Consider the following 14,371-nt stretch of genomic DNA (forward strand, 5'->3'; position numbering starts at 1 on the left):
ACCAGTAGGGGCTGTGCAGCTGGGGATACTAGTCTGTACAGGAGCCAGTAGGGGCTGTGCAGCTGGGGATACTAGTCTGTACAGGAGCCAGTAGGGGCTGTGCAGCTGGGGATACTAGTCTGTACAGGAGCCAGTAGGGGCTGTGCAGCTGGAGATACTAGTCTGTACAGGAACCAGTAGGAGCTGTGCAGTTGGGGATACTAGTCTGTACAGGAGCCAGTAGGGGCTGTGCAGCTGGGGATACTAGTCTGTACAGGAGCCAGTAGGGGCTGTGCAGCTGGGGATACTAGTCTGTACAGGAGCCAGTAGGGGCTGTGCAGCTGGGGATACTAGTCTGTACAGGAACCAGTAGGGGCTGTGCAGCTGGGGATACTAGTCTGTACAGGAGCCAGTAGGAGCTGTGCAGCTGGGGATACTAGTCTGTACAGGAGCCGGTAGGGGCTGTGCAGCTGGAGATACTAGTCTGTACAGGAGCCAGTAGGGGCTGTGCAGCTGGGGATACTAGTCTGTACAGGAGCCAGTAGGGGCTGTGCAGCTGGGGATACTAGTCTGTACAGGAGCCAGTAGGGCTGTGCAGCTGGGGATACTAGTCTGTACAGGAACCAGTAGGGGCTGTGCAGCTGGGGATACTAGTCTGTACAGGAGCCAGTAGGGCTGTGCAGCTGGGGATACTAGTCTGTACAGGAACCAGTAGAGGCTGTGCAGCTGGAGATACTAGTCTGTACAGGAGCCAGTAGGGGCTGTGCAGCTGGGGATACTAGTCTGTACAGGAGCCAGTAGGGGCTTTGCAGCTGTATTGATATAGGCTTTATTTTCTCTTTTACCTGTGTTGGAATACTAATATTAAGGTCCACTTCTGAAGTTGTGTTTGCAACAAATATGGAAGGTGGAGACCTCAGAGCGTTACACCCTTTTCAGTGCAATTTGAGGTTTTGGAATAGTTGCCTTAAATGAAATTTCCCAGGAATATTTAGCAAAGCTGGAATATTTGAATGTAAAATACTCGCTCATCTCCGCTGCATTCTATTAGATATTACTCCAATATCGGAATGTTCATCAGGAGTTTTCCTGTTAATTGTTTGAAAACTAATCTGATAAAGTTTGGGCTATAATATTCTGTAAACAATAAACCCTCTGCTGTAGACCATGGGGCTTCTCCTGCGCCCCCACATTTCAGCATTGCAGTCTCTCCCAGAAGTCATTATTTTGAGGTTTGTATTGACCCTTTTATCTTACTTTGTTGTCCTGATTGTTATATTAATATTATTTTTAGATGGTGTTTTTTTAATTATTGTAGTTATACCTAGTAAAAAAAAATGAGTAACATGACTGTTCTTTTTCTTCTGTTTCAAGAGATTTCCTTATGCCTGATGACCGAGAGAGCAATTACAATGCCGACCACTTCCCGCTGTGGTACCGCCGCGCCGCCGAGCAGATCCCCGGAAGCTTTGTGTATTCCATTCCTTTTAGTACAGGTCAGTAACTAATAATACTACAGTCATGGACAAAAGTTTTGAGAATGACACCAAAATGCTATTTTCACATGATCTGTTCCCTCTGGTTTTTATTTGTGTTTGTCTGATGTTTACATCACATACAGAAATATAATTGCAATCATATTATGAGACCAGAAGGTTCTATTGACAGTTAGAATGAGTTAATGCAGCAAGTGAATATTTGCAGTGTTGACCCTTCTTCTTCAGGACCTCTGCGATTCTCCCGGGCATGCTCTCAATCACCTTCTGGAGCAAATCCTGACTGACAGCTGTCCATTCTTGCATAAGCAATGCTTGCATTTTGCCAGAATTTGTTGGTTTTTGTTTGTCCACCCGTCTCTTGATGATTGCCCACAAGTTCTCAATGGGATTAAGATCTGGGGAGTTTTCAGACCATGGACCCAAAATCTCTATGTTTTGTTCCATGAGCCATTTAGTGATCCCCTTTGCTTTATGGCAAGGTGCTCCATCATGCTGGAAAAGGTATTGTTGGGCGCCAAACTGCTCTTGGACAGTTGGGAGAAGTTGCTCTTGGAGGACATTCTGGTGCCATTCTTTATTCATGGCTGTGTTTTTAGGCAAGACTGTGAGTGGTGCGATTCCCTTGGCTGAGAAGCAACCCCACACATGAATGGTTTACGGATGCGTAACAGTTGGCATGAGACAAGACTGGTGCTAGCGCTCACCTCTTCTTCTTCTAATAAGCTGTTTTCCAGATGTCCCAAACAATCGAAAAGGGGATTCCTCTGAGAAAATGACTTTCCCCCAGTCCTCAGCAGTCCACTCCCTGTACCTTTTGCAGAATATCAGTCGGTCCCTGATGTTTTTTCTGGAGAGAAGTGGCTTCTTTGCTGCCCTCCTTGAAACCAGGCCTTGCTCAAGCAGTCTCCGCCTCACAGTGCATGCAGAAGCCCTCACGCCAGCCGCTGCCATTGCTGCGCTAGCTCGGCACTGCTAGTAGTCCCATCCCGCAGCTGAAACAGTTTTAAGATACGGTCCTGGCGTTTGCTGGTCCTTCTTGGGCGCCCTGGAGCCTTTTTGGCAACAATGGAATCTCTCTCTTTGAAGTTCTTGATGATGCGATAGATTGTTGACTGAGGTGCAATCTTTGTAGCTGCGATACTCTTCCCTGTTAGGCCATTCTTGTGCAGAGCAATGATGGCTGCACGTGTTTCTTTAGAGATAATCATGGTTAACTGAAGAGAAACAATGATACCAAACACCAGCCTCCTTTTAAAGTGTCCAGTGGTGTCATTCTTACTTGACTGATGACTGATTGATCGCCAGCCCTGTCCTCATCAACACCCACACCTGTGTTAATGGAACAATCACTAAAACAATGTTAGCTGCTCCTTTTAAGGCAGGAATGCAGTGCTGTTGAAATGTGTTTTGGGGGTTAAAGTTCATTTTCTTAGCCAATATTGACTTTGCAAGTGATTGCTGTTACTGATCACTCTTTATGATATTCTGGAGTATATGCAAATTGCCATTAGAAAAACTGAAGCAGTAGACTTTGTAAAAATTAATATTTGTAGCATTCTCAAAACTTTTGGCCATGACTGTAGAGGGATATGTTTCTGCACCGGCCTTCTCCAGTTCCATGCGCTGTTTTAGAGCCTTGGACCTGTTGTGTTTCTCTTTCGTACAGTCTCAAAATGCCGGTCCACATTACAAATCTAAAATTTACAGTAGATACAAGTGGTTATTAAATTGTGAGACCAATTAAAAATGAGGATGAAAATGGAGAAACATTCTGCTATATGTGCAGATGGAAATATTTTTGGGGGTAATTATATTCCGGGTTTTCCAGAATAGTTGTTATTTTGATGGCTCCTTTTAACATATTAATTCTGAACACGCATATTCATATGTCCTCTTTTATCTGTACACAAATTCTGTCCATGATGTACCGTAATTCCTAACAATACAATATCTATCAATTTAATTATTGAAATGTACTAGTTAAACCTATGAGTGTCCACATCACAACCCTAAAGACACATATACCGTAAGAATCTCCTAACAGAGTATTACTATAAAGTCTGTGTAAGGCCATTGGCTCATAGTGGTCTGAAGAACTTGGAATCTGGATTAACAATGGGTAAGTTTGAGCCTGAAGGCAAGCCGGGGTCAGGATCAGGAGTGGAGGATAGTTCAGATGACAATCCAGCTCAAGATCAAGTAACAAAGGAACTGAAGTATTACATTTATTTATTTGTCAAGCTTGTATGTCACCCCTTGGGGCTCACAATCTAGAGCCCCTATTGGTATGTCTTTGGAGTGTGGGAGGAATCCGGAGACCCCGGAGGAAACCCACGCAAACACGGGGAGAACATACAAACTCCTTGCAGATGGTGTCCTTGGTGGGATTTGAACCCAGGACTCCAGCGCTGCAAGACTGCAGTGCTAACCACTGAGCCACCACAAGACTGCAGCGCTAACCACTGAGCCACCACAAGACTGCAGTGCTAGCCACTGAGCCACCACAAGACTGCAGTGCTAACCACTGAGCCACCACAAGACTGCAGTGCTAGCCACTGAGCCACCACAAGACTGCAGTGCTAACCACTGAGCCACTGTGCCGCCCATTCAACATCAAAATATAACATCACAACATTGTTGGTTATAAGTGACAAAATGTATAATTGGTGGAGGAAGGTTGAACTACTGTAGATGGACCTAGGTCTTTTTTCAACCTAATGTAACTATGTGAAGATCAAGCACTTAACCAAGCAATAACCTGCAACTGTGACGCCCTGGCAAAACCAGGTTGTCACAGAGACTGCCCAAATCTCCAGGTGCAGGACTCCATCCTCCTTGGCATACCAACACAAAACCCACACCCAGGTACACAACATCAGCCAGCAAAGCCTAGTCATCCCCCATGACAATAGGGACACACCAGTGGGCGGGGCCAAGCAGATGGTGATACCCACCTAGGGGTCCTGAGGTGTTCTGGGAGGGTACAAATCAGTCTGAGTCAGTCGAGTTTGGAGTGAGAAAGTGAGAGGAGTGTGAAGTGACCAGGTAGTCAGGGGTTGGAGCTCCTGGACTACCGGACTACTGACTAGACGGCAGTCAGCAGACAGGGCCGCAGGCAACTGAGATCCGGTCGGGGGAGACCTTAAGTGGACCAGGGCAGGGTTGTAGCATGCCGGTGCCGACAGCGGAACTCCGGTCCAGAGGCCATGCACAGTCGGGGTGTCTGAACCCTAGGGCGAGGACAGCTTCAAGCCCCTTGTCAATTAGCCAGCTGGGGACAAGTCTCCACGTCTTGTCCCACTAGTAAGCCCAGAGAGCGAGACGGAAGCCCAACGAGGGGGATAGGGCTCCGCAATTGCCTGCTAAGATCCCATGGGTCAGTTCTCGTTGGCCACAGCTCCCAATACACAGAATCACCGGGAGTGGATTTCCCCGTTTCAAGCAGAGTAGTCAAACTGAAGACACAAACACTAAGTGCAGGAGGAAGGGACCCCTGTTTGCTGTACCAGAGTGTGGGACCCGAATACACCCGCCGGAGGTCACCGGTCACTGGCAATTTGGTTTACCATTTGGACTCTGTGTGAATCTCTCTGGAACTATGAGTACACCATTACCACCCGGTCCAGCCCTGCAGAACACGCTCCGCAGCATCCTTCCCCGTACACTTGGGCCCCGGGACAACACCTCCCCTACCCGTGGAAAGGATACCATCCTGCTTCCCCGCTCCATCAGCCCCGGGCGTCCCATACCACGGCAGCAGCGGTGTTACCAACCATCACCACAACCCACAGGTGACGTCACTGACAAACTCTTCCCCTGTTAATACCCCCCTTTTTATTGATGTGGGCGACGGGCCGCTGCACGACCCCCGGATCCGGCTGCCACTCGAGCCCCAGCCAAGATTCCGGATCCGAGTGCCTCGGGTAGCCTTCCCTCTGGCCTGTGTGTACCTCCCCGTGTTCGGCGGCAGCCGAGCTGCTCGGATCCGGCCCTTCTGGTAGTTGGCTCGAGGGTCTCCGGACCTGGGGGCCTCACAGTCACTTCAAATGTAAAGGGGAGGTGATGGGATGGTGGGTGTAGGACGTAGATGTACGGGCTGGGCCGTACAGAGTTCGTGACGCCACCCACAGTGTGTGGTGATATTGGACACTACCACTGCAGTTACGGGGCACCCGGGGGAGATGTTGTTCAGCAAGTTGTTAACCCCTTCATGGGCAGGGATGGTGGCCCCGGGACCCGTTGGGAGCTTGGCGGTGCAGAGAGATGGGCGACCGGAGGGTGCTGATGTATTCACTATTAGTAAACACACGAGTCTCTGGTAAACCAAGGTGATGGTGGTCGGTGCACGCAGCCGGCTGCGCTCTGGTTCCCCCACCCGGCTGGTGGTCTCTGTCTTTCTCCTGCACCCTATAGAACGGTGGACTGCCTGTGCTTGCAACTCCAGGAGTCCGCTCCCGGCTTGTGACTGCCTAAGGAGCCATTGCCCGCAGACGCTGGCCTGTGGGATCTCGGAGCCGTGGCGGTGGCCTTTATCCCTCTCGGTGGGCTGTTGTCTTCAGTCGGGACTTTGGGTGGGACATGACCTAGAGTCCTGGCCTCAATCAGTTAATTAACTAGTCCCCAGTGGTTTCTGGACCTAGCTTCAGTTTTGAGTACCCCCCTTTGTGCTCCGGTTTCCGAGTCGGTTCCCCGGGTCGGTACCGGCGGTCTACAACCCTGTCCCGATCCACCTCGGTTCCACCGAGCCTTCTTCCCGACTCCTGCAGACGAGACCGTCGTCTGCCTCCTAGCCAAAAGCACCAGGGCTCCAACCCTGGCACCTGTCAGTTTGCCTCAGGCCCTGTCACAGGCCTGGCCTCCACTCTCCTTGAACTCTCAAACTGCTCTCTTACTTTTCTAGCCTCAGGCTCTCTGAACGCCTAGGTGGGCGTCTTCCAACCGCCTGGTTCCGCCCCATGGTGTGTCCTTCAGCCATGAGGGAGGTGACTAGGGTGTAAGTGTTTGGCTGTGTGTTACCTGTGAGGGAAAGGTATAGTGCGGGGCCCTATCTGTGACTACCTGGCCCGGCCAGGGTGTCACATGTGCACAGACCAGGGCTCATCCCAGTGAATGCCCACACTTCTTCCCTGTGGGCAAAACACTACTTAGACAACACAGGGTGAGTGAACCACATATTGGTAAGATTTTATTGGTCACCAAAAGGAAAAACATATCGTACATTACCAGCAAAAAACAAGATGGTACACACAACAAAATCTCACCATTCTGCTCGCCCACCAGGGATTAGAGTCTTCATGACTTCGAGGCTTCTAGGGCTAACTATCCCAGTCCAACAGCACCCCACGTTTGGCAGTAACCCACTGAGAAGTGATAGCGGTAAGCTTAGGAAGCAGTTCTGTGTTGCTTCCTAAGTTCGTCGGTTGACATCGTGTAGAATCCTTTCTTTTGGTGCAGTTCTGTGATTCCCCAGCTGGAGCTGAAGTTTCTTGGCTGGGGGCATGTAGAATAATTACACTGATGACAGAAGCAAGACCCTTTTATACCACTCAGTTCTCTTACAGGATTGGTGAAGATGGCTGTCACATTGGTCACTAGTCTGAACCATGCAGTCAAAAGGGCTGAGGCAATACACATTTCTAGACAGTAGGGCTCCGATCACTCTGGGAAGAGACAATGGTTAACTTCCCTTGACTTAACTAACAATAGGACCCATATGTCTGGCCTAATTAAGAACAGTTCACCTTCATACAAGTGGCCAGACACTGTGTCATCACAATGCCTACACCTGCTGAGCAGTGCATGGTGCCACAAATCACAGGCACACCGGTATTTTTAGCTGGACAGCGCCTGAGATTCCCAGTGACACTGGTAATCCTGCCACTTCCGTTAAGTGCCTGTCGCAGAGTGAATGTGGTGGCACCCAGTGACAGAGGCAGTTGTCCCTCAAGCATTTTAAGGAAAAGGTAGAGCAACTGCAAAATCATGATTGTTTTTCAACACTTTGCTCCACACATCTCATAATATCTTGAGCCAAGTGCAAACATAGGAGACGACACGTGTAAATATTCTGTATCTCTCGTGCTCATCAATAGCTGCCACCAATATATCACACACAGAATCGATCACAATTGGAGATTCCAAAATAAACCTGACGAGATCCCGCTCATCCATCCCAAGGTCGCAGTTCCAACGTGATTGCGCCTAACAAGAACATTATTTTGTTTATTCCAATTGCTTTCAGATGTAACAGATTTCTTTTTTTTCTAAATGATTTATTGAAACTTGAACAAAACTGTCTCCCTGGTTTCGGGTTAAGGAAGGTAATAAAAAAATCTGAATTTCAAATTTTCGGCATTTGTTAAGGCCGTTTATGAATGTTTTCCAAAAGTAAAAACCTAACCGGAGAGAATTCCGCTGCAGACGAGTTATTGACTTCTTTGCCATATTTCCTCAGGGTGTCAACTTCACATTTGTTTTATTGTCTAATTGACTCATTCTGTTCAGAAACTTCTCGAAAAAAAATAAAACCCCACGCAACATGGGATGATCATTAGTGGCAGATGTATTAATCTCTCCATTGTTGTCTGACTGATGGGCTCCCGCCTCGGAGACCATGACTCCAGAACTTATTAGGAAAATGTTTTCTATATTGCTGGGATTCTATTCAGCGTCTTCATCGTAATATTGTAACATTGTAACAGGAGTTATTTATATGGAAACTCCATTATCACCCAGTCCTCATTATTATTATTTTCATTAAAAAATTCACACAAGGATATTCTCCATAAAACAAGGATTTAAGGGCAAATTTGCATCGGTTATCTTACAAGGAAAATAATTTTCCTCCTAACACGTTCTCGTATTCATAGCTCCATGTGTCTTTTATCTGGACCCTCATCCTCCGACTTCCTTCTCGTAAGCTCTTCACGCACCCCAGCTGCCGGCCTGTTACTCATCTCCCACCGTGACCCGTCTCCTGTCTAATAACCTCACAACATTCACACATTATGCAGAATATTCTCTCCATCTATAAACCATCTGTGAAGCAATGTGCACTCCCTTCGTAACATTTTACATAAGTAATGGTCACACACAAGACCTAAAAACATTCAGTAAATGGAAAAATGGACAAACAGAATTACACATTGGGTCCATGGTGACTGTTTTGGTGGAAAATGCTGAGAAATCGAAGCTGGAAATTGTTAAAAGTAAGGGGTACTTTGCGCGTTGCGACATCGCTACTGCGATATGGTCGGGGTCAAATAAAAAGTGACACACATCCGGCGCCAGGAACGATGTCGCAACGTGTAAAGCCTAGATGCGCCGATTTATGATTGCAAAAGTGTCGTAAATCAGCGATCTGTGTAGTGTCGGTCATTTCCATAATTTTGGGACGACCGCAGGCACGATGTTGTTCCTCGTTCCAGCGGCAGCACACATCGCAGTGTGTGAAGCCGCAGGAGCGAGGAACATCTCCTTACCTGCGTCCCGCCGACTATGCGGAAGGAAGGAGGTGGGCGAGATGTTTACATCCCGCTCATCTCCGCCACTCCGCTTCTATTGGTCGCCTGCCATGTGATGTCGCTGTGACGCCGCACAACCCGCCCCCTTAGGAAGGAGGCGGGTTGCCGGCCAGAGCGATGTCACAGGGCAGGTAAGTGCGTGTGAAGCTGCCGTAGAGATGATGTTCGCTACGGCAGCTATGACAAGATATCGCATGTGCGACGGGGGCGGGGACTATCGCACTTGGCATCGCTAGCATCGGCTAGCGATGTCACAGCGTGCAAAGTACCCTTAAAGGGTATGTCATCATGGTCATGACTCCATAAGGGGTTCCATCTGAGCCCCGAAAGCACGATTCAGACATGCTGTGTAACGCTTGTAGCTAGTGTAGAGGCATCGAGCGGAATGAGTGGACCCACTGGACCACAGGGGGGACCTGGGCTTACCCCTTAGTGCGAGGGGCTTAACTAAGCACCCACCCTGAGGCGGACACCAGGTTCTACTCTCAGGGCAGTGACCGGGACTGTGGAAGCTGACTCCAGAATAGGTGATGGACTCGGGTATAGGCAAGGTGACTGAGTTAAGCTTGTCAGGTGGATATGGGCAGGAATGGTGCGTACAACAGAGATAGACAGGTATGTGAAGGCAGATACTGGAGACAGACACAGAGTTAACAGGACAAATTCAGCAAAGAACTAAGTGAATGTAGTAGAAACAATCAAATGACACTTAGTATACAAATGCTGAATACAATTCCCTCATAAACACCCAGGAGAGAGATCAATACTGGAGTGTAAAGTTGAAAGATAGAATAATTAAAGTAGTGGTTAATACCTAACAATGATATGCCTTGCACTCCGTTTCCAACGCGCGTTTCGACGTGTTGCCTATTTCCAAGGGAGGTAGTAGTAATACACCTAACTGCCTATTTTCACGTAGCTATTGATCATGTCTTTTCATCAATGGATCCAGCCAGAGGCTTCATCCGGTTTGAGAAGCTCTACACCCAAGAGAAGGCTCCTAAAAAGCCTCTTTTCATGCTCAGGAAATAACTTCTCTCTCTTCCCATACTGTCCCATACTGTCCCATACTGCCCCTTACTTTGTCATGGAATAGGAAAGAGACCTTAAGTATATTTTCTCAAAAAAGATATTTAAAAGAAAGAAAGTGGCTGATCCCGAACCAAATCTCTCCTGGACATCAGAAATAAAAAATGCAGGAAACGAAGAAGACGTTATGGACCCATGCCTGGACCGTAGATTGTTTCTCAGCATTGAGATTTATTACAGTGCTTTCTGGGCCTCCGCTTACCTTTACTTTCCTTTTTTATTGTATTTGGTTAGATTTCTACAAAGTATTGAGGGGGAACGTATCTAACAAGAATCTACAGATGTTTCCATTTTTGCCTTTTTATTTAATGGAATCTGTCTGCGGATTTTTGGTGCCCATCTGAGAGCAGCACGATCCAAACAATGTGTCATACTGGGCTACTTGCTGCAATTTTGATAAAATCTCTGAATGCCGTGATCTGTATGACCATGCTTTTATCTCTGGTTAAGATAATTATTTGAAAATCCCCATTTAATTGTACCCTGTATGTAAAAAAATATATATATTATGGTGCGTATGCATGACCACCTCTTCCACAGACTGATCGGCATGGTGCCATTCATATAGGGACCCCCATTCTCAGCATTGGTCAGGGCCCCAGCAGCAGAATTACAGATTTATCACCTACCTGAGGATGAGTGATACATTTTGTTAGTGGGATAACCCCCTTTAGGATTTGTTTTTTTTTTCTTAAAGGTGATAACTGAGATCTAGATGCTGGGGGCATCAGACAATCTCATTTTTGTATATATTTTTATCGTATGTGCCCAAGTGGCGTTTTTGTTTTTGCATTTTTTCTAACGTTTTTTTCTTTCCTTTTTCTAATCAAGAAAAGCAAGGAAAAGCATCCCAGCAAAGTCAATGAGATTTGTGACTTGCTGTGCACACGCTGCTTCTTTTTTCCTTGCAGATTTTGTTGCTGAATAAAGAAGCAGCATGTGAATTGTTTCTGCATTTTTTTCCTGCGTTTCTATTATCTTTGTGCTTTATCACTACAGGGGATTATAGCTCAGCACTTTGCCTCACACACCGTGCATACAGCATACACCATTGACATGTGACATTTGTGACGCGAAACGCGCGTTAAAGGATGAGTATTGCTGGCAGTGGGTCGCAGGAGTGACGATCTTTACTAATGGGTAAGCGGTCTGTATAGGGCCTCATCTTATAGATTATACACACTGAATTGGTCTAGTACTATTTCAGCTCTGTAGGAGCACCCTGATTACTGTGATTTATGATCTTACTCCTCTGGCCCACATGCCCTTGAGTGTTTTCCCCTTCTGTAGCACTTTTAACCCTTGCTTGTTTTGTCCTATAATATGTGTCATTTTATATGAATAAAGATCCTTTTCATTGCCTTGTAAAAGCTTCCGGTTTTTCTGGTTCTTTATACTCCATGGTGTGTGAGGTGCTCCGTAGCTCAGTAACCCGGGGTCATTATGGTGGCGATCCATGGAAAACATGGCAATGATTGTGTCCCTGTGATCCTATTACAAGGACCCAATTGCCAGGGAGAGGTAAGCAATTTGTCTCCCTGCCTCCTGAATGCTGCAATCGCACTGATCACAGCATTTACACGGTTAAACTGAATGGAGCTGCGCGGGCACCACTCCAGGCAGTGAGAGCCAGGTCCTAGCTGTAACATAAGGTGGAGACTCGGGAGTACAGCACCTGAACCCACACGATCGCCATGACTAAAAAAAACGCAAGTGAAAAAAAATCCGCAAACGCAATGAAAAATGTGCATTTTTTCTGCTGCGTTTTTCCTGCCAAAACGTGTTTTTTATGCGCAGAAAAGAAGCAACGTGGGCACATAGCCTTATAGTATTCATTGATAAATATCTGCCATCAATACTTGCACCTACTAGAGTTGGTACAAAATGTAACGTCACTCACAGAATAGAGTAAGAAGCTACTAACTATGTGTGTAATAGTAACTAGATGGCGCTGTGAGCACCAACGTGCTTGCGAGGGCAGTGGGGAAGTCAAACAAGCCGAGGTCAAGGCCGAGAGGACGCAACTAAATACAGGGAGAAGACAATAGCAAGGTCACAAGTCAGGACGAGATAAGGTATGCACACCAGTGACTATGTAAGGGGAATACATGGAATAGCAGAAACTGCTGTGTGAATACTGACTTGAAAAATCCAATAGCTATATGTAAGAGTGAAAATGTGAAAAATGGAACCTGCATTACTGCCATGAACATATGAATCAAGAGAAATTTAGCTACTGAATTGATCAATGCAATAGAGCCCCAACACTACGCCAAAGTATTTCTCTACGTTGGGGTCCCTAGCTTGTGTGTGTCCTCTCATGTAGTTACAAAACTTACCGTGTATGGGAAGCTGAGACCCAGGCTATTTATGTGTATGATATGGATTGGCAATAGGTGTGGTTGGGGAGGGTTCACTAACGAAAAACTACTAACAATAACGAATAACGTTTGGAACACCATTCTAAGTCTGAACTGGGTGCAAAAAACCTAAAAAAACATCACTATGGGGAGATAAGGTATGCACACCAGTGACTATGTAGGGGGAATACATGTAAAGTATTTCTCTACGTTGGGGTCCCTTTGGCGTAGTGTTGGGGCTCTATTGCATTGATCAATTCAGTAGCTAAATTTCTCTTGATTCATATGTTCATGGCAGTAATGCAGGTTCCATTTTTCACATTTTCACTCTTACATATAGCTATTGGATTTTTCAAGTCAGTATTCACACAGCAGTTTCTGCTATTTCATGTATTCCCCTTACATAGTCACTGGTGTAGAAAAAACAAAAAAGCCAGCACCAAATGTGCACTTCAGCACTAAACATTCCAAACTGTACTTATTATAAAAATTTTGAGATTTTTGGCAAAAAATTGCAATTTCTTGAGCTGCCTCGCCACGTCACGGCAAATCTCATTAGAGGCAGTCCTACACTAAAATATTTTTATAAAATGTGCCATACGGCCTCACATATGAATAGTAGAACTGCTCTCAGCAGCACTCACCTGGTCTATTTCAATCCCGTACCCATGACTGAGTCATGGCTGTGGGCGGGACAGGTCCAAGCAAATGCTGCATGAAGTAAATAGCCTGTGGACAAAACCTGATGACTCAATGTGAACAGTCACCAACCGCCAAAATCTAGACAGATGGAATACATCCCAAATTGGGGTGCATAGCAAGGTGGAGGTTAACCACCGACCAATTCAATGAAGAAAAAACAAAAAAGCCAGCACCAAATGTGCACTTCAGCACTAAACATTCCAAACTGTACTTATTATAAAAATTTTGAGATTTTTGGCAAAAAATTGCAATTTCTTGAGCTGCCTCGCCACGTCACGGCAAATCTCATTAGAGGCAGTCCTACACTAAAATATTTTTATAAAATGTGCCATACGGCCTCACATATGAATAGTAGAACTGCTCTCAGCAGCACTCACCTGGTCTATTTCAATCCCGTACCCATGACTGAGTCATGGCTGTGGGCGGGACAGGTCCAAGCAAATGCTGCATGAAGTAAATAGCCTGTGGACAAAACCTGATGACTCAATGTGAACAGTCACCAACCGCCAAAATCTAGACAGATGGAATACATCCCAAATTGGGGTGCATAGCAAGGTGGAGGTCAACCACCGACCAATTCAATGAAGAAAAAACAAAAAAGCCAGCACCAAATGTGCACTTCAGCACTAAACATTCCAAACTGTACTTATTATAAAAAATTTGAGATTTTTGGCAAAAAATTGCAATTTCTTGAGCTGCCTCGCCACGTCACGGCAAATCTCATTAGAGGCAGTCCTACACTAAAATATTTTTATAAAATGTGCCATACGGCCTCACATATGAATAGTAGAACTGCTCTCAGCAGCACTCACCTGGTCTATTTCAATCCCGTACCCATGACTGAGTCATGGCTGTGGGCGGGACAGGTCCAAGCAAATGCTGCATGAAGTAAATAGCCTGTGGACAAAACCTGATGACTCAATGTGAACAGTCACCAACCGCCAAAATCTAGACAGATGGAATACATCCCAAATTGGGGTGCATAGCAAGGTGGAGGTCAACCACCGACCAATTCAATGAAGAAAAAACAAAAAAGCCAGCACCAAATGTGCACTTCAGCACTAAACATTCCAAACTGTACTTATTATAAAAATTTTGAGATTTTTGGCAAAAAATTGCAATTTCTTGAGCTGCCTCGCCACGTCACGGCAAATCTCATTAGAGGCAGTCCTACACTAAAATATTTTTATAAAATGTGCCATACGGCCTCACATATGAA

General features: G+C 46.1%; 1 protein-coding gene across 1 annotated transcript in view; it reads left to right on the forward strand.

Annotated features, from left to right (window-relative positions):
* Window positions 1-14,371, forward strand: part of CACNA2D3 (calcium voltage-gated channel auxiliary subunit alpha2delta 3) — a 1,156,773-nt gene that overhangs the window by 842,734 nt on the left and 299,668 nt on the right. Inside the window, exon 26 of the mRNA XM_075321303.1 lies at window positions 1,354-1,475. Within this exon, the coding sequence (XP_075177418.1) occupies window positions 1,354-1,475 (122 nt within the window). The remainder of the gene's footprint in view (window positions 1-1,353; window positions 1,476-14,371) is intronic.

Source organism: Anomaloglossus baeobatrachus, chromosome 8, assembly GCF_048569485.1.
Source record: "Anomaloglossus baeobatrachus isolate aAnoBae1 chromosome 8, aAnoBae1.hap1, whole genome shotgun sequence".
NCBI lineage: Eukaryota > Metazoa > Chordata > Amphibia > Anura > Aromobatidae > Anomaloglossus > Anomaloglossus baeobatrachus.